Raw genomic sequence first — 25062 nt, forward strand, 5'->3', positions numbered from 1 at the left:
CTGATGCGGAGGCTCCCCAGAAGACCAGGAAGGGGGGAACTAATGCCGAGCCTTCCGCTTTGCCCATGGGTGCGTTCCATCCACCGGTACTGGCTGGGGAAGATGTGGCAGCACTGGAGGGCAGTACCGACCCTCCACCGGAATCCCTTCCCTCCGAGGCTCCTGATGGAGCCCCTCCTGCCCCATTACCATCGGAAGCCTCTGTGAGCCCCGAGGTGACTGTCGCTTCAGGTGCTAGCGGGGAGAACCCTGGGGTGGTGGAAGACCATCTCCCCTCCATTTATGAGGAAATCGAGGCCCTGGGTCTGACCCCGGTCTCCCAGGGGGAGGATGACCCTCTGCCAGCGGGCCGCGATCTAAGTGACCTCACCCCGGCCCCCCTTTCCCCGTGCTTCCTCCCCCTGACTGCTGCTCCTGCTCCCACCTCAGAGGGCCCCTGGGCTCCCCCATCTGCTTGGCCGCAGGTGGCACCTGGCTGACTGCTGCTAAGCCTACTGAGGCGACGGCCGGTGCCACGCGGCCGAGACCCGAGCCCCATGGGGTATCCCTCGTAAGTGTGGAGCGACCGACCTCCTTCCCAGGTGGGGACCCCACTGAAGACTCTCCACCTCCCGCTGCTGTGGCTACTACACCGGCCATAGAGCCTGAGCCCGGCATCATTGGGGGTCCCCTTCCCACCTCCCAGATCCCTGAGCCCGACCGAGAGGGGCCACCTCCCAGTCGCCTAGCTACTGGGACCTAGGATCCTGCCCCTGCTTCTGACCCCTGCCCTGCCCCTACTCTTGATCCCTTCCCTGCTCCTGATGCCAACCCCATCCTTATCCCCTCCACCTCCCGTGATGCCATTGCTGTCCCTGGAGCTGTCACCTCCTCAATCTCAGAGGATAGCCCCAGGGAGCGGCCTCTGTATTTCCCTGTCCCAACTCACCAGGGGCTGCTATTTTCCCTCCGCCGCCCCCAATTGAGCGGGGATTTGAGGTGGGCCACGTGGCACCGGCCCATCGGGCGCCACGTCGGGGGTCCGCCCCTTGCCTGCCCATCTCGGTAGGCCATAGGGCTGTGTCAGAGGCCCCTCCGGAGGATAGCCGGGGGGCAGTGAGCCCGGCCCCCGCCCCAGACGCTGCGAGAAGAGCTGCGGGAGTTCCTCGAAGATGTCCGTGTCTCCCGTAATAAGGTGCAGCTCACTCTTCAGCGATGGGGGACTTCCATCAAATCCTCTGGGCCGCGAGGGCCCTCATGGGGGAGGGTGAAAGGACCAGGAAGCAGGCCGCCGCAGCCTACCAGCGGGTCTGCCTCTTCCGTGACTCCTTACTCACCTATGGGGTAGGTCACAGTTTGTTGCGTGGCCTGATGGGGGCCGCGAGCGACCCTGCCGGCAAGGATCCCACCCAGCCCCCCTCATGGCACCTATCATCATCGCAACATTGAACACCCAAGGCTGAAGGATGGGTCTCTGCAGGTGCCAGGTGCTCTCCTTCCTTTTTTTTTGGGGGGGGGGGGTTCTCTATGGTTTTCTTGCAGGAGACCCATATGGATCTGGCCGCCAAAGACAGCTGGCAGTTGGAATCGGGGGACAGGGTCTACTTTAGCCATCTCACAGTTCGTATGGCTGGAGTGGTGACCCTGTTCTCCCCCGACCTATGGCCCGAGGTGCTGGGGGTCTCCGAGGTTGTGCCAGGTCGCCTGCTGCACCTCTGGGTCCGCATGGAGGGGCTCGTGGTTAATCTCATCAATGTCTATGCCCTGACATCAGGCCCGGAGCAGCTGCGTTTCTATCAGCAGGCGTCCGCCTTCCTTGGCAGCTTGGATCCTTGCAAGTGCCTAGTCCTAGGCGGGGACTTTAACGACACCCTCGAGGAGCGGGACCACTCAGGGACCGAGCAGTGCCCGGCCGCCGCGGACGTCCTCTGGGAGATAGTTGAACATCATTCCCTGCTGGACATCTGGCGTGAACACCACCCAGACGACATCTCGATGTTCACCTTTGTCCGGGTGGAGGCCCATCCGTTGGACCGCATCTATTTATCACGTTTCCACCTTTCTCGGGCCCACTCATCCAGCATCCGGCCGGCCCCATTCTCTGATCATCATTTAGCCACCGTGACGGCCTCTCTCTGTGCAGAGAGGCCGGGGATGGCCTATTGGCATTTCAACAACAGCTTGTTGGAGGATGTGGGCTTCGTGGCGTCCTTCTGGGAGTTCTGGCTGGCTTGGCGAGGACAGCGGCATGCCTTTCCCTTGGCGCGGCTGTGATGGGACCTGGGGAAGGTGCACGCCTGGCTCTTCTACCGTGACTACACCCGGGGCGCCAGTTGATGGAGGGATGCGGTGATAGAGCAGTTGGAACAGGAGATCTTAGAGCTGGAGAGGCGTCTGGCCACCAGCCCCAAGGATCCATCCCTCTGCGGAGCATGCCGGGCGAAGCGGGAGGAGCTCCGGTCCCTCGAAGACCAGCGGGCCTGGGGCGCCTTTGTTCGATCCCGCATCCGTCCCCTTCAGGAGATGGGTCACGGCTCCCGCTTCTTCTACGCCCTGGAGAAAAGGAGGGGGGCCAAGAAGCGCATCACCTGCCTTCTGGCAGAGGATGGCACCCCCCTCATGGATCTGGCGGAGATGTGCGGGAGAGCCAGGGCCTTCTACGCAAGCGTTTTCTCCCTGGATCCGACCAATCCTAACGCTTGCAGAGTGCTCTGGGACGAACTCCCTATGCGCGGGCGACCAAGACCGGCTAGAGCTGCCTTTCACTCTGGCTGAGTTCTCGGAAGCCCTCTGCCGCATGCCCACCAATAAATCTCTGGGCATGGATGGGCTGACTGTGGAGCTCTACCATGTGTTCTGGGATGTCTTCGGCCCAGACCTAGTCACCGTCTGGGCCGAGTCTTTGCAGAGCGGGGTCCTCCTTCGGCAATAAGGCGGGCATGGCTCACCTGCATGAAAGAGGGAGGGGAACCTCCGCGATTTACAAAATTGGCATCCCGTCTTGCTCCTCAGCATGGACTACAAAGTCGTAGCGAAAGGCATCTCGCTGCGGCTAGGGTCTGTGCTGGCGGAGGTGGTCTGACCAGACCAGACGTACACCATCCCGGGCTGCACCATCTTTGACAACCTGTATCTGGTCCGGGACCTCTTCAAACTCGGGTGTAGGGATGGTCTGTCGTTCGACCTCCTGTCCCCGCATCAGGAGAAGGCGTTTGACAGGGTGGACCACAGGTATCTCCTGAGCACTCTGCGAGCATTTGGCTTCGGACCCCACTTTGTGGGTTTTCTCCAGGTGCTGTATGCCTCCACAGAGTGTGTGGTCAGGCTCACCTGGACCCTGACTGAACCGGTCAGCTTCGGGCCAGGAGTACGGCAGGGGTGCCCCCTCTTGGGCCAGCTGTATGCTCTGACGATCAAGCCCTTCCTCTGTCTCCTCCGTAGGAGGTTGACGGGGTTGGTGCTGCAAGAGCCGGAGCTGCGGCTGGTCCTGTTGGCGTACGCTGACGATGTGCTCCTCATGGTCCAGGACCCGGGCAACTTGGCGCGAGTGGAGACTTGTCAGGCCATCTGTTCAGCAGCCTTCTCCGCCCTGGTCAACTGGGTCAAGAGCTCTGACCTGGTGGTCGGGGACGGGTGGCAGGCGAGCTCCCTCCCACCCGCACTTCAGGCCATCCAGTGGAGCGCGGGTCCGCTGCTCTGTCTCAGCGTTTACCTTTCTGCCACGCATCCATCTCCGCCGGAAAACTGGCACAATTTAGAGGGCGGGGTGATAGAGCGGGTCCGGAAATGGACAGGACTACTGCAGTGCCTCTCCCTTCGAGGGAGAGCGCTGGTGCTTAATCAACTAGTCCTGTCCATGCTCTGGTACCGGCTCAACACCGGCCCCAGGTTTCCTGGCCACCCTCCGGACATCGATTCTGGAGTTCTTTTGGTCAGGACTGCACTGGGTCCCTGCAGGGGTTCTCCATCTACCCCTGGAGGAGGGAGGGCAGGGCCTGAAATGTCTGCACACTCAGGTCCATGTCTTCCGCCTCCAGGCCCTGCAGAGGCTCCTTTATGGTGCAGGTAGTCCGGCGTGGAGCATACTGGTGCACGCCTTCCTGCGCCGTTTCCAAGGGCTCCGATACGACCAGCAGCTCCATCCGAGAGGTCTTCCTCTTAGGACCCGATCTTCTACCAGGACCTTCTCTGGACCTGGAAACTGCTCTCAGTGACCAGGTCCGTGGTGGCCACCATGGGGGCAGATCTTCTCGCGGAGCCCCTGCTACACAACCCCCAGCTCCGTGTGCAGGTGGTGGAGTCCCCCTCGGTGCGCCAGAGTTTGGTCCTGGCAGAAGTCACCAGAGTCGGAGACCTCCTGGACTACGACCAGGAAGACTGGCTGGATCCCCTGATGCTCGCTCAGCGCATGGGGCTCTCCAGGCCTCGTACTCCCTGGCGCGTACTTCAGGAGGTGAGGGCCGCTTTGCCACCCGCCGCTCGGGTTTACCTCGACCAGGTCCTAAGAGAGGGCATGCCCCGCCTACCCTGCACCCCAGGCCCTCGGACCTTTTTATCGGGCCCCTGCCCTGTGGACTTGACCGACCCCCACGACCCTTCGCCGTGAGCTGGCTGCACAATCTGCAGCCGGTCCGCTTCCAGACCGTGCCAAGGAAACATCTATACATGCTCGTGCTCCACACCCTTCATGTCCTCACCCTCGTGTCCCACCCCAACACAAAGTGGCGGGACCTTCTGCCACCTCTAGAGGGTGAGGAGTCCCGGTGGGCCAGCCTATACTCCACCCTGGTCCCGAGGCCCACCGGGGATATCAGTTGGCTGCTCCTTCACGGGGCTGTGAGCACGGGCATGTACGTGGCACGCTTCACCCCTATCCCAGACACCTGCCCCTTTTGCGGCGTGAGGGAGACCCTGGCGCACGTTCACCTGGGGTGCGCCAGGTTGTAGCCCCTATTCTATCTCCTCACGAATATTTTGTTACGTTTTTGGTTGCATTTTTCCCTTCACCTCCTTATCTATGCACTCCCGATCCATGGCCTCATAAAGTCACAGGACCTCCTGGTCAGCCTCCTCCTAGCCTTGGCTAAAGTGGCCATCTATAAAACCAGGGTGAGGAGGTTGGCCAATGGAGTCCCCTGTGACTGTGGGGCCTATTTCTGATTCTCCATCCATTCACGTATCTGGGCAGAGTTCCTCTGGGCGGCGTCCACTGACTCCCTTGATGCCTTTGAGGAGCAGTGGGCACTGTCCGGGGTTCTCTGTTCGGTGTCCCTGTCTGGTTCGCTTCTTTTGACCCTTTGACCGCACTCCTGTCCCCGTTTATTTCATTAGTTGTCCCCCGTAATTATTTGGTTTCCAGGTCCTGTGGACCCCCCTCTTTGGGGGGGGGGGAAGATCCTTTAGCAGTGAATCAATAGGGCTACTCTGTTGTACCTAACTGGCCTGGGTCTGTCTATCACTCACTCACTCACTCACTCACTCACTCACTCACTCACTCACTCACTCACTCACTCACTCACTCACTCACTCACTCACTCACTCACTCACTCACTCACTCACTCACTCACTCACTCACTCACTCACTCACTCACTCACTCACTCACACACACACACACACACACACACACACACACACACAATCTTCCATGCTGTTTCAGTTTCACCAGCTTTTTAAACCCAGTTCTCTTACACTGTGGCAGTGCCAACGAGCCATTATGCAGATATATTTTTGTTGTTTATTTGCTATGATAGATTGTATGCTGCATTAACCTTTGGCATACAAAAATATACATCCCTCCTTTTGAGCAAAACCATTGAATGTAAAGCATGTCAAAGTATAGTTACCATAGTAATCTCTGATGGTGAGCTATGCTGTGTGCTAGTGTGATCTAGTAAGATAGTGGGGACTAATGCAAATATGTATCCTCCTTCAAATGTTTGCACATGTCCTTTCCAATGTAGGCGTGTGTGTGCCCTGAGCACAGTTGCCAGAATTGTTTCCCGTAGTGGTATCCGTTGGGTCGACTCCAGCACTCTCTGGTTCTCCACACTCATACCACTGATATAAAGGGCGCTGCTGACCTGATCCCCTTCAGTTCCTTCTTACTATCCATGATGTTTGCTGGAACTCCTCATTGCTCAGGCAATTTTCTCCTAGTGACTTTTCTACTATTTTAGTGTAAACAGGTTTCAGAGTAGCATGTTAGTCTGTATTCGCAAAAAGAAAAGGAGTACTTGTGGCACCTTAGAGACTAACAAATTTATTTGAGCATAAGCTTTCGTGAGCTACAGCTCATTTCATCTGTAGCTCACGAAAGCTTATGCTCAAATAAATTTGTTAGTCTCTAAGGTGCCACAAGTACTCCTTTTCTTTTTAGTGTAAATAGTTATTGTAGTTGGTAATCTTTGGTAGTTTTTAATAGTTTTTGGGTGCCTTCATGCTTAGTTAGCAGGGTCGTCCACATCCCAGGGCCGGGGCATGCCTCTGTTACCAGGCCCTGCGTTTCCTGTGGTAAGTCTATGCCTTTGAGTGACTCGCAATCGATTTGTCTGAAGTGCATGGGGGAATCTCATAGGAAAGACCATTGATAAAGCTGTAGGGACTTCAAACCCTACACCAAAAAGGACCAAGCAGCAAAACTGAAGGTCCTCCTCATGGAGGCAACCTTAAGACCTGCCTTGGAGCCACACTTGGACTTGGCACTAAGCACTTCAGCCGTAGTGTGAAGTGCTCCTCCCACAGGTCAGGAATCCTAGCACCGATCTTCTTCTCCAGTGCCTAAGAAGAAGCACCATAAACACCAAGAGAACAGCCAATCCCCGGTGCCAAAGGCAAGCAGACGGGGACCATGATAGAGCAAGGCTTGCGTTGGGCCAGCACTACAGCATCAGGTGTCATCAACTCCGGTATGGCTGCAAGCCCTACTGACACCGGTACGGGCGCCACCTCCTGTGGGCGAACAGCGCACCAGCCAGTTTGCGGTGAAGTCTACTCTTATCCCAGTCCAAAGGTTATAGTTCATTGGTGTAGTTCTCGACTCCATGTGAGAGTTCTACTTCCAGGCGATAGTTTTTGTTTGATTACCTCCCTGATATGGTCCCTCCAGCTTCATCCAATCACAACTGTATGACAGTCTAAGCCTTCTGTGCCACATGGCTTCATGGACCTACATAGTGCATCAAGCAAGGCTACATCTCAGACCTTTCCAAACCTGATTAGCCATGGTATACTTCTCCTCACATCATCACTTAGACTCAGTGCTCATGATGCCTGCTCAGGTCCTTGACTTACTGACGTGGTGGCTGACCCACCGCACGGTATATGCAGGGGTACCCTTCTCAAGGCCTTAACTCCTGATGTCTCTAGTATCCAAAGCAACAGCCCTCGGCTGGGGAGCCCCCTAGAGTCCCTCAGGACTCGGGGCCTCTGATTTCAAGAAGAACTTTCCCTCCATATAAACATCAGGGAGCTCAGGGCAGTCTGCCCAGCCTGCCAAGTGTTTCTACCTCACATTATGAACAGAACTGTATCGGTTCTCATAGATAATACAATGGCCATGTTCTACATAAACAGGGCAGTGCGCTTTCTTCCCCTCTGTGTCAAGAAGCAATCCGACTATTGGAGCTCATCAGTGTAGAAGTGTCCTACCTTCTGAAAACACAGAACCAGCTGGCATATCACCTCAGCAGGTCTTTCTCCTCTCACCATGAGTAAGGCTACATTTGTCACAGGTATTTTTAGTAAAAATCATGGACAGTTTCACAGGCCGTAAACAAAAATTCACGGCCCGTGACCTGTCCATGACTTTTACTAAAAATACCCACCCTGACTAAAACTTTGGCTGGGGCAGTGGGTACTCTGGGGGGAGGCCTGGGGCACTGCAGGTGCTGGGGGATGTGGCCCGGGACCTCTGCTGGTACTGGGGGAGGGAGATTGGCGGGGCTTCCTACCTGGCTCCTCATCCCTGTGGCTCCTAGGTGGCAGAGGCAGGGGCCATGGCAGGGACTCTTCTGCTCCCACCACAAGCGCCAGCTGCTGCAGCTCTCATTGACCAGGAATCGCAGCCAATAGGAGCCGGGGGTGGGGGCTGTGGATGCGGGCAGTGTGCGGCTCAAAGACCCCCGCTGGCTCCTCCACCGCCTAGGAACTGCAGGGGGGCCCCTCACCCTAAGGTAAGCCTCTCTCCGCACTCTCCAACCCCCTGCCCATAGTCCTGAGCTCCCTCCCACACACCCAAACTGCTGCTGCTGGTGGCCCAGGGGCTGTGCTGCTTGGGTAGCCCCTGAGCCAGCACCAGCTGTTGCAAAAGTCACAGAGGTCACAGAAAGTCACGGATTCCGTGACAGACTCGTATCCTTAACCATGGGACTGGACATCCCCCCCCCCCCCCCAACCAGTGTGGGACTCCCCATATAGACCTGTTCGCTACCCGCAAGAACAGAAAATGCCATCAGTTCTCCTCTCTGTGAGGCCACAGTCCGGGTCACAGATGTGTTCCTGTTGTCATGGACAAAGTACCTGTATTATGCATTTTCTCCTACCCTGCTGATTCACAAGATTCTGATGAAAATCAAGTGGGACCAAGCATAGGTCATTCTCATAGCCTCTGTGTGGCCTAGGCAACATTGGTTCAATACTCTCTCTTAGGGCTTTCAGTGGCAGCCCCACTATGGCTTCTGCTACACCCGGACTTTATCTCCTGAGACAACAGTTGGCTGCTCCACCCATATCTCAGGTCTCTTCATCTGACAGCCTGGAAGCTCCATGAGGAGCAGTCTTGCTCAGAGGAGGTCAGTAGAAAGCCTTCCACCAGGGTCACCTACTTTGCCAAATGGGAGTGGTTCTCCATCTGGTGCTCCCAAGGGGAAATGCCATCTACGCAGTCCTCTCTACAGCTCATCTTGGAGTACCTTCTGCTGCTGAAACAACAGGGGCTGGCCCTCTCTTCAGTCCGGGGTCACCTAGTGGCCATCTCAGCCCTTCATACCAAGGTTCACAACTAATCCATTTTTTCATTCGACCTGGGGATCCATTTTCTCAAAAGCCTGGAGAGGATGTAACCCCAGGTTAGAGATCCCATTCCTCCGTGGGATCTAAACCTTGTCTTGTCAAAGCTTACAGGTCCACTGTTTGAACTGCTAGGAGCATGCTTGTTACACCTCTCCTGGAAAGTCGCCTTCTTAGTGGCCATTGCTTTGGCCAGAAGAGTCTCAGAGATCTGGGCCTTCACATCAGAGCCCCCAGATATGGTCATCTTCAAGAATAAAGTCCAGCTGTGCCCGTACCTTTCATTCCTCCTAAAAGTGGTCTCACAATTTCACTACAGTGAAGCAATCTTCCTGCAGGTATTCTGCGCTAAACTACTATGGCCTTCGCCACCGCCTTCCCAGAACAAGTCCCTACCCAGGACATCTGCAGAGCAGCAACCTGGTCATCAGTGCACACATTCTCAATGCACTATGCCATCACCTAGCAGGCTAGAGACAATGCCAGCTTTGGCCGCACAGTCTTGCAGTCACCTGGCCTTTGAACTCTGAACCTACCTCCTGTACAACTCATTGTGAGCCACCTACATTGGAATGGTCATGTGCACGCACTTGAAGAAACAGTTACTAATGTTTCCAGAACTTGTTCTGTGAGATGTGTTGCATACGTCCATTTCAAAACTCACTATCTGCCCCCTCTTATCGGAGGCGGTCAGTAAGAAGAAACTGAAGGGGAGCGGGGTCAGCAGGGCCCTTTGTACCAGCAGCATGAGCGCGTGGCACCAGAGGGCATTGGAGCCAACCCGACAGATACCACTAGGGGAAAGAATTCTGGCAACTGTGCTCAGGGTGCATACACGCCTACATTGGAATGAACATGTGCAATACATCTTGAAGAACAACAGTTACAGAAAGGTTAGTAACCAAGCTTTTTTTTGTTTTGTTTTTGGGGGTTTTTTGAGTAAAAGCAGGGGAGACGGTCATCAAGATTCAGTGGCATTTTCCCCCCAGTTAGGCCTATAGAAACAACTGGCTCACATCTTGGCAAAATCGAAAGTACAGACTAATTAGCCACTACCTGCATGACTATGAAGTAAACACAAGCAAATCTTGTGTGTCCATCCCTCTTTTTCGTACCCAATGTTACCATATTATATAGTGTGCAAAAAGGTGATCCATTGGAACTTGCAGACTCCTCCGTGTTAGCAAAGGGATACACTTTGCCATCCTATTTGATTATGAATGTGTGGTTAAAAAATGAAGTTCATGTTGATCGACTTATATTACAGTAAAACCAGTTCTTAGTGTCTATTTTTGGTTTACAACCTCTTAATAAAAGTCTTTCAGTATTTTATGACTTATGTATGACTTAAGTCTGAATTTACTTAAATAGGGCTCACTCTTTTATGCACTACAATTAAGGTGACTTTTTAAAAATCTGTTTTAAAACTTCCTTTATACTCTGAGCTCTGACTCAGGTGGGATACTGGGATTACAGTAGACTATATAACATAGTTGGCCACACTGAGCTGACTTAGTGGCTAAGGAAGCTTACTTTTTCATTTACCCCTCAACCCCGAGTATATTAACATTGAGTGTTGTTTATGACATTGATCTTCCTTATGCTTGTTTAGAGATGAATATTGGCTAGATATCTGTCCAAAAGGAGCCTATTTGGATTACTATGGTGTTTCGTCAGAGTAGAATAGTTAAGGAGAATTGAGATTGAAGTAGGAAGGGCCTGGGAAGGGGGATGAGGGAGAATTAGCCATAAATAAGAAATTCTTCCTTGCTTAAGAGGTCCTACATGGTAAGTATTGTTATACCAATATGTAACTAATAAAGAGTATTAAAATATAGTACTTGGATGTTGTTCCACATAGTATGATCTGAATTTTTATCTAACAAAGCTCAAGCGTATTTGCTTTATTTAATATTAATTATCAGTTTTCTCTTGTGTATCTTAAAAGCTGCTTCCTAACACAGCATTCTTCCCTCTCTTAGGTTATAAAGCAGCTAAATGGAGTCTGAGCAGCTGTTCCATAGGGGCTACTATCGAAATAGTTACAACAGTATAACTAGTGCAAGCAGCGATGAGGAACTTTTAGATGGAGCAGGTGTCATTATGGACTTTCAAACTTCTGAAGATGACAATTTGTTAGATGGTGATGCATCAATTGGTAAGTTAGTAATTCTTATTTATGGCTTTTTGGTTTAAAATCTCTTTCATTTAAGTCTAGAAGGGAATAGCTTTTGAAGCAGTAATTCATTTTCTCAATCTTGTCAGCAAAACAGTTCATGAAGAGATGGCTTTAAAAAAAGTTACTGAAAAACCTTTATTAGGGTCTATTAAGGTTTCTCTGCTAAGCAGTTATATTAGACTTCCAGTGGAGCCGATAACTTTTCTGATCATCTTATGTCTTCTATCATTGCTTACAAAGCTGAAAAAAATCTTCTTGTCAAGTTTCTCTTCTCTTTGAGAAGAGAGTTATAAAAGCCACCTCCTCTTTTCTTATCTGGCTCTTTGAGTGAGAAGGATGCAAAGTTAGCTCTCCTATCTGAACAGCAACTCCATGAGAATAGTTAGCTTATTATCCTTCATAGTAGAATTAGATTGGGCGTAACTATTTTTCCTACTGTTTACTGTAATCTGCTTTTTAGCACTATTCTCTTCCATATCAGAATAGAATGATGATTCTTCTGTAGCTGGTGACTGTACTTCCAAGAATCCCAGGAAAAGTACATTGTCCCTAAATGACTAAGTTAGAGCGACAAGGTGGGCGAGGTAATACCTTTTATTGAACCAACTTCTGTTAGTGAAATAGACAAGCTTTTGAGCTACACAGAACTCTTATTCAATTTAGAACAAATATGCACTCTGTGGTGGTCAGTAGTAAACACTGCCAAGAGGAAGAGATCCATCAGCAACAGTGTCTAAAAAACGTGATTCGGGTCAGTTCCACTGTTGCCTGGCCCATTTGAGTAGCAGCTGTGAAACTCACCAGTGTCTTCTAAGCTTTATTGTACTTCTACCTTTTCTTGTGGGCAGAAATGAAGAATCTTTTGTGTCTGTATCTACCAGAGTATCTCCAGCAACGTCAGCAGCTCTCTGCTTGCCTCAGGTTTTCATATGTAAAATGGGGACAATAATGTCTTTGTTGCTCGTAAGAGTCCCATCAGCAACAGCAGAGTGAATTGTGAATGTGAACTTTGCAACTTCTGTTCAGACCACTTTGGAGCAGATGAGATTTTCATATTCCATTAGCTGCTACTCAAGAAAGCGATGAGCACAAGTAAAAGGGCACTGAAGTGATCCCACTCATCACTCTAGATGTGAGGTCTTCAGAAACCATTAATGAATTCATCTTCACAACACTTACGTGAGGTAGGGAAGTATTTATTGTCCTCATTTTACAGATTCCTATTCCCCAACCCCTATTGCTTCCCTTTTCCCCTTCACGCTGGCTTTGTCCCTGTCTTTCTCTTTTGTTTTATGCCCAGCCCTTCCCTGTATTCTAGTATGATAACTTCCTTCACCACCACACTGCCTGGGCACTAGCAGGCAGAGTATTGAGAGCACCGTTATCCATTCCAGTTCATGGCACCACACTGGCCCTTGGCAGCCAAAGGAGCACTTGCAGGCCAAGTGCTGCTCTGCTTCTGCATCCTTGGGTTGGAGTTTGCTCAGTACAAAAAAACCTTTTGAGAGTTTTGGTGTCAAACTCTTTTTCAAATGTCTTTACTGATCACCAACAGTGATTTTCAGAGGCTCATAAGTTGGAGCAGAATTTCATACGACAGAAAGGCAGCCCCTAGTCAGATTTCAAGTTCTCACTCTAGTCCATGGAGAGGCAATAGTTTCTCAGTGAAATGATTGTAAGAATTTTGTAATGTTTTCCCTAACATCATTCTTCAAAATGGTTGAACTGTTTTACCGGAAGTACTTGAAAGAAATTTAGCCTGATGCAGACACCCATTGTGGAAAATTTCTGCTCAGATAGTTTGGAAAAGATCTAAGCAACTGAAAACAAAAGGGCTTATAATGGAAAGTGTTAAATCATCTAGAGGTATTTTTATAAGGTTGCGTATCTTATGAAAAGATTTGTGTATAGATTGATATGGGTCTGCTCATTTTTTATGATTATTGCATCTTAGTGTGGAGCACTTAGTTGTGTTGGAGGTTGCACTTTATTTGCAGGGTTTGTGTGAGGGTTCTAGTTTAAATGGGATCCTAATCACATACTTTAAATGTAATTTGTTGGTCTAATTCAACTGTTTAAGACAGAGAAGGATTTTATTTCCCCCCACACGTTTTGGTCTGATTAGGAGGGTTCTCACTTAAGGCACGCTGGAATAGGCATGACCAATCATTAGTACAGCAGTGTTTGACTATAAACTGGGCTAAAGAGCAGATGAGGATCTAATTTCACTAAGTGGTTCACAAGAATCACCCAGAATGGATCTGCGGGTTTATACACTCAAATGCATCCGATATTCTTCTTTTTGGCAATGAGCTTATTTTTATCAATGACATACCCAAACCTCACCTGCCAAAATCCTGGGCATCGGTATAATAGAACAATAATTTCTATCATAATCATGTTTGATTAGAATTAGTAGTTTCTCAGGATATTTACACTTCTTATAACTAAAAGAATATTTTGTATAAACTACCAAAAAGTTGAAGTATAGCTACCTTATGGTTTATTCACTGTAAATTGCTTTCGTTGGCAGTCCTGGAGGATTTTTGATCAGAGTTGTAAAAACATGCTTATTAAACATTTAAGTACACAGCAAAACGTTTGTGAAACTAAAAATTTATTTATTTACTATTCTTTCTATCTCCTTGGTGTGTGAATTTAAATCTTCATACTAATCTTGTTTCTCACAGGGCCAAAATCAAGCAGGTGCCTTCCTGCTGGATTTCATGGCTTCATTATTGTGGCTTGTTCTTTGATCTTTTTCTTTTTCGCTTTTGTTTTTGGCTACTGCTGCCTTTTTAGAATGGCTTCTGGTATTTAAATTGGATTTTCCTTTACCTTCCCTCCATTATAATTTTTAAAAACGTTTTTGTGTTCATTGAATCCAGGCATGCAAGATGAATCCACCGTACAGGCTAATCATCCTAAAGCTACCCTGTATCTTTCCAAGTTGTTGTTCTGAATAAAAGAAAACAGTGAAGAAAAAATAAAATGAGGACAATTTTAATATTGTAGCCAGTCCTTTTTTTGTAAGAGTTTAAAAAAAAAAAAAAAAAGTGTGCCTGCAATGTTTAGTTTGCTTTTCCAAAATAAAACATATTGCAGAAAAAAAAAAGTGCCCTCTTTATTCAGGGGCCTGGTCCAAACGCCATAGAAGCCGGTGGAAACTTTTCTGTTGACTTTAGTAGCTCCGGCTTAGCCCCCTTACCCACTAGGTCCCTGAGTCAGTAGAACCTTTAAGCATATGCTTCTCCTTAGTCACATGAGTAGTACCATTGAAATCAATACTCAATCCCTGAGTCAGCTAAGTACTTAAGAATAAGATAGGTAATATACATTCATTATTTGATAATTCTTTGTATTGGGTATTGAATGCATGCTAAAATAGAGAAGATACAGGGAACACTAAGGGACTCCTCCTGCTTATCTTACCCAACTACACCCTTATTGTCTTCTCTGGCTCTGCTCAGGTGAATAAGGCATGTAGGATTTGACCCCTATGTCTGTTAAGCATTTTGAATTCACAGGCTAGGATTTGTCTACAAATAGTTTTCATGAAGTCCTGGGTATCTTTTTAATATTTAGATTAACTATATGTATAAGTGAGCTTTGTGTTAAAGGTTGATGTTTTTGATTTTCAGTTTGTGGTTTGAATTGATACCTGCAGTTCCTCGTGGATTTCTCCTTTGTCTCTATACCTAATACTGTAGAATAGTTTTGTTTAGGTAATTCTGTCACTCCTTGCTGTCTGTATAATTAACAACTGAAAGCATCTATCTCAGGAGTTCAGATACCATGGTGAAATATAAAATATGTGACCAGATATGCTGGCATTTTCACTATTCTTAACTCTTACACATGTAAATTTATTTTACACTCTGATGCTGTGGCCATTTTGTTCACGCAAATCTCACTGACTTCAGTGGTACGAATGAGGTCTGCAAGATTGTGGTGATAGGGAGGGAGGACCAGTAAGTGTCACTAACCTGTGAATCCTTTTTGAGTGCCTAGAGACTGGTAGTGGACGGAAACCACTGGCAGTTCTTGGTAAACTCTCTCAGAAATCCTATTATAACAGGGTAAGTAGCTAGGTTGCTGTATGTGTGTAGGTTTTGGGTGCCTTGAATCACATTTTTGCCTTGGAGCAACACTGGCTTGTCAACTGTGATTAAAAAATAACAACTGTTTTTGTTGCCTGTTAAAGCTTTATCTATTTGTAGAAATTACATTTACTATATTTTTTCTGTTTGCGTTAATATGTGCTGAGAATTAAGAGGTTATGATAGGCTAGAATATCAGAAGTACCTACATCTTTAGAAATGGAAAAAACTTATAAATGCACATTTTCTATAGAAGTCCTTCTGCAGATATCAGCTTTATGCTGATGCATGAGGGATTTTCCCCATTTATTTATTTATTGCTTAAATTGAATTAATATATATTTGCTCTGAATTTGGCATATTTGCTGTTGGGGACCATCTGTATCATTTGCTGCTACAAAATATTATGCTGCCTGCGTCAGCATTTCAAAGCATGCAGGAGGATATCCATTCTCCTATTTATTAAAGGCACAATACCACTTAAAAGCCATATTTGATTTGTATTGCAAAATATATGTATCCATGTTACTAAAATATGTTATTACATTGCAAGAGTTTGCAAAATCTAGGGTTTTCTCGTTCACTAAAAGAACTAGTTTTCTGAATATAAGCTGGAATCTCCAGAATTGATAACTTGATGCAATGTGAAGATTATTCTGTTAAACACTTACGTAAGGAAATAGAAATATGTATTAGAAGACAGAATGCATAATATTCTCCGCCTTTGCCCAAAATCTATATTTTGGGCAGACAAGCATTCTCAAAACCGAAGATAAAGGCTCAGTTTACTCTGCAGCCAGCTGGACCTAAACTCTGTAGCAAAGTCTCTGGCACAGTAGCTGACTGAATCATCGGGCAAGTCTACACTACAACACTATGTTGGCACAGTGTCTACAGGGTGATAGTAACATAAATAAAATATTTATTGCATGTGACAAAGTGGGTATTCACCCATGAACACTTATGCTCTAATACATCTGTTAGTCTATAAGGTGCCACAGAACTCTTTGCCGCTTTTACAAATAGTTTACTATGTGACTTAAATGTGATCATTCTACTCCTCCAAATAATAAAATGTAATATAATAATTCTTCAGCTAGAGCTGTTATTATGTAACTAAGAAAATCACATACAAATTAGGCTAACTGATTATACAAGACTCAGACAGTGTGTGTTAGGTTTTCTCTGCCACAGATGTGAATGCATTCTCTCATGGACACTAAGGCCATGTCTGTGCTAGGAGTGCTTTACCAATATACCTATTCCATACAAGTAAAGCCCTCCTGGTGTGGATGTAGTTTATAACAGCAAAGCTGTGCTTTTACCAATATAGCTCATTCAACCATCTTTAAATGAAGAAAGCTGTACTGGTAAAAGAAGACTTTTACTGGTATAACTGTGTTTACGAGAGGGACAAGACAATACCTTTAATTGGATCAGCTTCTGTTGGTGAAAGAGAGAGAGGCTTTCAACTCCACAGAGTCTGGGAAAGGGTATAAAACTCATATCCCATGAGACGCCTGCATTGTAGCATGTGTTGAAAAAAGAAAATGAACAGTATGAAAACTACTTTTAAGTATGCATCTGATGAAGTGAGCTGTAGCTCACGAAAGCTTGTGCTCAAATAAATTGGTTAGTCTCTAAGGTGCCACAAGTACTCCTTTTCTTTTTGCGAATACAGACTAACATGGCTGTTACTCTGAAACCTGTGTTTACACTAGGGGCTTCTGATGGGACAGCTGTGTCTGTCAGAGATCACACCCCTGACTGACATAGCTGTTGTGTAGACATAGCCTCAGTTCCATTTTGTGTTGGTGTTAATGTAACACCAACAGACCTTGGTCATCAGTGGGCAGGATTGAACCTGTGACCTCTGTAGCTAACTGCATGAGCCAGGGGCTGCGAGTTGTATGGGCCCCTGGTGCCCAGACTTCAGCAATATTCAGGGCCCGGGGGCCCAGCTTCACCAATGTTTGGGGCTGGGTCTCTTCCCCTAGCCCCGCCTGCTGCCCCTGTGCACCTCCCCCGAGTGTCCCCCAGCCCCCACTTGCTGCCCTAGCGCACCTCCCCTGGGCCCTAGAGCAGATACATGCTGCCTCCCTGCATCAACTGCTGCCGCAGGGTCCTAGTGCCCCCCATTCACTACTGCCAGGACAGGCTGACCCTGAGCCTGCCCTTCCCCCTCAGACCCTTTCATTTTCCAGCAGGACCCTCCACAAGCACAGGGGGCCCCCTGCCCATAGTCACTGCTCCGGCCCCATGCTGGGCAAGGGACAGCCCCATCTACAGTGAGGGGCAGCAGCAGGGGAGGAGGCGCACATGTGATGGCAACCCCCCCATCCTCCTGCCCATGGCACCCACCACAGGGGAGGCGAGGGGGCTTCCTGTACCTGAGAGGAACTTTAGGAGCACATGCAGTGACAGTGGTGCAAGGTGAGTGTGGTGCAGGGGGGGCCCTCCCCCGGAGCTTGCTGCTGCCTGCAGGGAGAGGGCTGGGGCAAATCCTCCTTTTCTGGCCCTTGTCCCAGGACAGCCTGTCTGCACCCCAAACCCCTCATCCACAGCCCTCACCCCTGCATCCCAGCCCTCTGTCTGAGCCCCCTCATACTCCCAACCCCCTCATCACCAGCCCCACCCCAGAGCCCTCACATTTTTACATTATTTTAAAAAATATACAGTAACTCCTCGCTTAACGTTGTAGTTCTATTCCTGAAAAATGCTATTTTAAGTGAAATGGTGTTAAGCGAATCCAATTTCCCCATAAGAATTAATGTCAAGGGGGGAGGGGAGTTAAATTCCAGGGAATTTTTTTTTTTGCCAGATGAAAGACCACACCCACACACACAGAGTATAAGTTTTAAACAAACAATTTAATACTGTACACAGCAATGATGATTGTGAAGCTTGGTTGAGGCAGTGTAGTCAGAGGGTGGGATATTTCTCAGGGAATGCCTTACTGCTAAATGATGAACTAGCACTCGGCTGAGCCCTCAAGGGTTAACACACTGTTGTTAATGCAGCCTCACACTCTATAAGGCAGCACGAATGGGGGGGTGGGGAGGGGAAGACAGCATGGCAGAGAGAGACAGACACACACACACCCTGTGTGTGTGTGAGAGAAAGAGACTTTGAGACAGCAGTTGCTGCCAGCAAGCTCCCTCCATTCTGAGCCCTGTCATGTCTTTGTGTGCTCTGTGAAGATGGGCGTGCAGGAACAGGGGAGGAGGACACCCTGACATCAGCACCCCTCTTCCCTGTCTCCTCTGCACAGCAAGCAGGAGGTTCACGGGAGCAGCTCCAAGGCAGAGAGCAGGAGCAGCACGTGGCAGTAGGGGGAAGGGACACCTCAACTGCCCAGCAATTGATAGTCTGCTGGGCAGCAGCAGCACAGGGAACTTAGGGGAGCTGATGGGGGGCTGTCGGCCCACCCTGATTCCAAGCCCCCACTACTAGCTCCAATGGGCTGCTCTTTCTGCAAGGAAAGCAGGCGGCTGCCAAACAACACTATAAGGGAGCATAGCACAACTTTAAATGAGCATGTTCTCTAATTCAGGGGTTCCGTGGTCCAGGAGCTCCATTCAGGTGGCCCATGGATAGTTACTTCTAAGGTGCACTCCTGGGCGGCCGCACATGGGAGAATAAAGGGCCACCCACCTAATTAGTGGAGTTGCGCAGGCGTGGCTCCACTAATTAGGTGCCTGGAGAAGATGCACATGTAAGGTGAGGTGGTGGCCTTGGGGGGAATAGGGGATAGGTGGGAGGGGGCAGTGGTTTGAGAAGAGGAGGTGGTGGGCATTTGGGACGTGCAGGGCTACAGCGGCCAGAGAAAGAGGCTCCAGGGCTCTGGCTGCTGGGGAGAGACCCCCTTCCTTCCCAGCTTCAGCTCTGTGGCTGCTGTGACAGGGGAGAGACCCCACTCCTTTCCAGCCCAAGCTCAGGGGCTGCTGCGGTGGGGGAGAGAGGGAGAGAACCCCACTTCTTCCTAGCCCCAGCTTGGGGGCTGCTGCGGTGGGGGAGAGGGCACATCCATCGCATTAGAAAGGTTAAGACTACTGATATTAAAATATGAGTTGTGTGCTTTTATGTGTAGAACAAAAAAGTTTATTATTAAGGTTTTTTTTTTATGTAGCACTTTTATCCAAAGCACTTTACAATAGTTAGCTAATGGTACAAACAACATTTGGAAAGATCATTAAGTGGTTCGCGAAGACCCTCAGCAATTTTCAAGTGGTCCGTGGGGAAAAAAAAGTTTGAGAGGCACTGCTCTAATGGATCAACAACACAACAACAAAATAATGTTAACCGGGATGACTTTAAGTGAGGAGTTACTGTATTGGCTTACAAGGCAGGTGGGGGAGGGGGCAGGACTTGGGCCTGTTCTGGGCACCACCAAAAATTATACAAACCAGCCACCCCTGGCATTAGCCTCTACTGCATGAGTTAAAAGCTATGTGGCTCTTAGCAAAGGTTATAGCAGACTCATCAATTTCTAGATGGTCTAGGTGCCACTAGAGGGGAATAGAGCACCATACCAAGCAGGTATGGGTTACATCAACAGTTAAGAAATTCTAAAAAAAGAGTGTAGAGAGATAAGGTGGGTGAGGTAATAATACAACACTGCATACAAAAGAGATTGTAGATTGTTTAGGTTTGTAGGTTGAACTTAAATGAAAGTGGAAGTTGAGCAATCAGTTTCCTAGTACAGTCATAAATTGCCTTTTCTTCTGCCCTCTAAACATAGAATCATAGGGTATGTCTACACTACGGAATTAGGTCGAATTTATAGAAGTCGGTTTTTTAGAAATCGGTTTTATATATTTGAGTATGTGTGTCCCCACAGAAAATGCTCTAAGTGCATTAAGTGCATTAACTCGGTGGAGCGCTTCCACAGTACCGAGGCTAGAGTCGACTTCCGGAGCGTTGCACTGTGAGTAGCTATCCAGCAGTTCCCGCAGTCTCCACTGCCCATTGGAATTCTGGGTTGAGATCCCAATGCCTGATGGGGCTAAAACATTGTCGCGGGTGGTTCTGGGTACATATCGTCAGGCCCCCGTTCCCTCCCTCCCTCCATGAAAGCAAGGACAGACAATCGTTTCGCGCCTTTTTTTCCTGAGTTACCTGTGCAGACGCCATACCACGGCAAGCATGGAGCCCGCTCAGGTAACCATCACCCTATGTCTCCTGGGTGCTGGCAGACGCGGTATTGCATTGCTACACAGTAGCAACAACCCATTGCTTTGTGGCAGCAGACGGTGCAATACGACCGGTAGCCATCATCGTCATGTCCGAGGTGCTCCTGGCCACGTCGGCCATGGGCGCAGGGACTAAATTTGGAGTGACTTGACCAGGTCATTCTCTTTAGTCCTGCAGTCAGTCCTATTGAACCGTCTTATGGTGAGCAGGCAGGCAATACGGATTGCTAGCAGTTGTACTGTACCATCTTCTGCCAGGCAGGCAAGAGATGAGGATGGCTAGCAGTCGTATTGTACCATCTTCTGCCGAGCAGCCATGAGATGTGGATGGCATGCAGTCCTTCTGCACCGTCTGCTGCCAGCCAAAGATGTAAAAGATAGATGGAGTGGATCAAAACAAGAAATAGACCAGATTTGTTTTGTACTCATTTGCCTCCCCCTCACCCTGTCTAGGGGACTCATTCCTCTAGGTCACACTGCAGTCACTCACAGAGAAGGTGCAGCGAGGTAAATCTAGCCATGTATCAATCAGAGGCCAGACTAACCTCCTTGTTCCAATAAGAACAATAACTTAGGTGCACCATTTCTTATTGGAACCCTCCGTGAAGTCCTGCCTGAAATACTCCTTGATGTAAAGCCACCCCCTTTGTTGATTTTAGCTCCCTGAAGCCAACCCTGTAAGGGTGTCGTAAGTCGCCCCTCCCTCCGTCAGAGCAACGGCAGACAATCGTTCTGCACCTTTTTTCTGTGCAGACGCCATACCAAGGCAAGCATGGAGGCCGCTCAGCTCACTTTGGCAATTAGGAGCACATTAAACACCACACGCATTATCCAGCAGTATATGCAGCACCAGAACCTGGCAGAGCGATACCGGGCGAGGAGGCGACGTCAGCGCGGTCACGTGAGTGATCAGGACATGGACACAGATTTCTCTGAAAGCATGGGCCCTGCCAATGCATGCATCATGGTGCTAATGGGGCAGGTTCATGCTGTGGAACGCCGATTCTGGGCTCGGGAAACATGCACAGACTGGTGGGACCGCATAGTGTTGCAGGTCTGGGATGATTCCCAGTGGCTGCGAAACTTTCGCATGCGTAAGGGCACTTTCATGGAACTTTGTGACTTGCTTTCCCCTGCCCTGAAGCGCATGAATACCAAGATGAGAGCAGCCCTCACAGTTGAGAAGCGAGTGGCGATAGCCCTGTGGAAGCTTGCAACGCCAGACAGCTACCGGTCAGTTGGGAATCAATTTGGAGTGGGCAAATCTACTGTGGGGGCTGCTGTTATGTAAGTAGCCCACGCAATCAAAGATCTGCTGATATCAAGGGTAGTGACCCTGGGAAATGTGCAGGTCATAGTGGATGGCTTTGCTGCAATGGGATTCCCTAACTGTGGTGGGGCCATAGACGGAACCCATATCCGTATCTTGGCACCGGAGCACCAAGCCGGCGAGTACATAAACCGCAAGGGGTACTTTTCAATAGTGCTGCAAGCTCTGGTGGATCACAAGGGACGTTTCACCAACATCAACGTGGGATGGCCGGGAAAGGTACATGACGCTGGCATCTTCAGGAACTCTGGTCTGTTTCAAAAGCTGCAGGAAGGGACTTTATTCCCAGACCAGAAAATATCTGTTGGGGACGTTGAAATGCCTATATGTATCCTTGGGGACGCAGCCTACCCCTTAATGCCATGGCTCATGAAGCCGGACACAGACAGCCTGGACAGTAGTCAGGAGCTGTTCAACTACAGGCTGAGCAAGTGCAGAATGGTGGTAGAATGTGCATTTGGACGTTTAAAGGCACGCTGGCGCAGTTTACTGACTCGCTTAGACCTCAGCAGAACCAATATTCCCACTGTTATTGCTGCTTGCTGTGTGCTCCACAATATCTGTGAGAGTAAGGGGGAGACGTTTATGGCGGGGTGGGAGGTTGAGGCAAATCGCCTGGCTGCTGGTTACGCGCAGCCAGACACCAGGGCGGTTAGAAGAGCACAGGAGGGCGCGGTACGCATCAGAGAAGCTTTGAAAACCAGTTTCATGACTGGCCAGGCTACGGTGTGAAAGTTCTCTTTCTTTCTCCTTGATGAGACCCCCCGCCCCTTGGTTCACTCTACTTCCCTGTAAGCTAACCATCCTCCCCTCCTCCCTTCGATCATTGCTTGCAGAGGCAATAAAGTCATTGTTGCTTCACATTCATGCATTCTTTATTCATTCATCACACAAATAGGGGGATGACTACCAAGGTAGCCCAGGAGGGGTGGTGGAGGAGGGAAGGAAAATGCCACACAGCACTTTAAAAGTTTACAACTTTAAAATTTATTGAATGCCAGCCTTCTTTTTTTTTGGGCAATCCTCTGTGGTGGAGTGGCTGGTTGGCCTGTGGCCCCCCCACTGCATTCTTGGGCGTCTGGGTGTGGAGGCTATGGAAGTTGGGGAGGAGGGCGGTTGGTTACACAGGGCCTGTAGCAGCGGTCTGTGCTCGTGCTGCCTTTCCTGCAGCTCAGCCATATGTTGGAGCATATTAGTTTGATCCTCCAGCAGCCTCAGCATTGAATCCTGCCTCCTCTCATCATGCTGCCTCCACATTTGAGCTTCAGCCCTGTCTTCAGCCCACCATTTACTCTCTTCAGCCTGCCATCTCTCCTCCCGGTCATTTTGTGCTTTCCTGCACTCTGACATTATTTGCTTCCACGCATTCATCTGTGCTCTGTCAGTGTGGGAGGACAGCATGAGCTCAGAGAACATTTCATCACGAGTGCGTTTTTTTTTTCTTTCTAATCTTCACTAGCCTCTGGGAAGGAGAAGATCCCGTGATCACTGAAACACATGCAGCTAGTGGAGAAAAAAAAAGGGACAGCAGTATTTAAAAAGACACATTTTATAAAATAGTGGCTACACTCTTTCAGGGTAAACCTTGCTGTTAACATTACATACATAGCACATGTGCTTTCGTTACAAGGTCGCATTTTGCTTCCCCCCACCGCGTGGCTACCCCCTCAACCCTCCCCCCTCCCCATGGCTAACAGCGGGGAACATTTCTGTTCAGCCACAGGCAAACAGCCCAGCAGGAACGGGCTCCTCTGAGTGTCCCCTGAAGAAAAGCACCCTATTTCAACCAGGTGACCATGAATGATATCTCACTCTCCTGAGGATAACACAGAGAGATAAAGAACGGATGTTGTTTGAACGCCAGCAAACATACACTGCAATGCTTTGTTGTACAACGATTCCCGAGTACGTGTTACTGGCCTGGAGTGGTAAAGTGAAGGACGCAATAAGGCTGCCTTCCCCAGAAACCTTTTGCAAAGGCTTTGGGAGTACATCCAGGAGAGCCGCGAATGCCAGGGCAAAGTAATCCTTTCACATGCTTGCTTTTAAACCATGTATAGTATTTTAAAAGGTACACTCACCGGAGGTCCCTTCTCCGCCTGCTGGGTCCAGGAGGCAGCCTTGGGTGGGTTCGGGGGGTACTGGCTCCAAGTCCAGGGTGAGAACCAGTTCCTGGCTGTAGGGAAAAGCGGTTTCTCCGCTTGCTTGCTGTGAGCTATCTACAACCTCATCATCATCATCATTTTCTTCGTCCCCAAAACCTGCTTCCGTGTTGCCTCCATCTCCATTGAAGGAGTCAAACAACACGGCTGGGGTAGTGGTGGCTGAACCCCCTAAAATGGCATGCAGCTCATCATAGAAGCGGCATGTTTGGGGCTCTGACCCGGAGCGGCCATTCGCCCCTCTGGTTTTCTGGTAGGCTTGCCTCAGCTCCTTAAGTTTCACGCGGCACTGCTTCGGGTCCCTGTTATGTCCTCTGTCCTTCATGCCCTGGGAGATTTTGACAAAGGTTTTGGCATTTCGAAAACTGGAACGGAGTTCTGATAGCCCTGATTCCTCTCCCCATACAGTGATCAGATCCCGTACCTCCCGTTCAGTCCATGCTGGAGCTCTTTTGCGATTCTGGGACTCCATCATGGTCACCTCTGCTGATGAGCTCTGCATGGTCACCTGCAGCTTGCCACACTGGCCAAACAGGAAATGAGATTCAAAAGTTCGCGGTTCTTTTCCTGTCTACCTGGCCAGTGCATCTGAGTTGAGAGTGCTGTCCAGAGCGATCACAATGGAGCACTCTGGGATAGCTCCCAGAGGCCAATACCGTCGAATTGTGTCCACAGTACCCCAAATTCGACCCGGCAAGGCCGATTTAAGTGCTAATCCACTTGTCAGGGGTGGAGTAAGGAAATCGATTTTAAGAGCCCTTTAAGTCGAAATAAAGGGCTTCATCGTGTGGACGGGTGCAGGTTTACATCGATTTAACGCTGCTAAATTCGATCTAAAGTCCTAGTGTAGACCAGGGCATAGAAGATTAGGGTTGGAAGAGACCTTAGGAGGTCTAGTCCAACCCCCTGCTCAAAGCAGGACCAACCCCAACTAAATCAGACTGTGTACATTCCTGAATTGACTGCGTAGGATATGAACTCTGCAACCCTACACAGTCTCAACTGAAGTGTAACCAGAGCTTCAAAATTCTCATTTCTACATTACACTTTGCACAGATGTATTAATAAACAGTATGAAGTATAGTTGTATGTTGCCATTTCAGTCTCAGGATA

The 25062-nt window shown here is 49.1% G+C and overlaps 1 protein-coding gene and 1 long non-coding RNA gene across 15 annotated transcripts in view; one reads left to right on the forward strand and one right to left on the reverse strand.

The window, feature by feature from the left end:
• CLCN3 (chloride voltage-gated channel 3) overlaps window positions 1-25062 on the forward strand; it is a 130067-nt gene that overhangs the window by 32569 nt on the left and 72436 nt on the right. For all 14 annotated transcript variants that reach the window (XM_043545982.1, XM_043545983.1, XM_037897523.2 and 11 more), the window contains one exon: window positions 10969-11144. In XM_043545982.1, coding sequence (XP_043401917.1) covers window positions 10985-11144 — 160 coding nt within the window. In that variant the 5' untranslated portion in view covers window positions 10969-10984. The remainder of the gene's footprint in view (window positions 1-10968; window positions 11145-25062) is intronic.
• Window positions 23234-24071, reverse strand: LOC122465700. The gene is made up of 2 exons (XR_006290716.1): window positions 23869-24071; window positions 23234-23290 (listed from the first exon to the last, which is right to left on the reverse strand). It is a non-coding gene; the product is annotated as an uncharacterized LOC122465700 (long non-coding RNA).

The sequence above is a fragment of the Chelonia mydas genome, chromosome 4 (assembly GCF_015237465.2).
Source record: "Chelonia mydas isolate rCheMyd1 chromosome 4, rCheMyd1.pri.v2, whole genome shotgun sequence".
Classification (NCBI taxonomy): Eukaryota; Metazoa; Chordata; order Testudines; family Cheloniidae; genus Chelonia; species Chelonia mydas.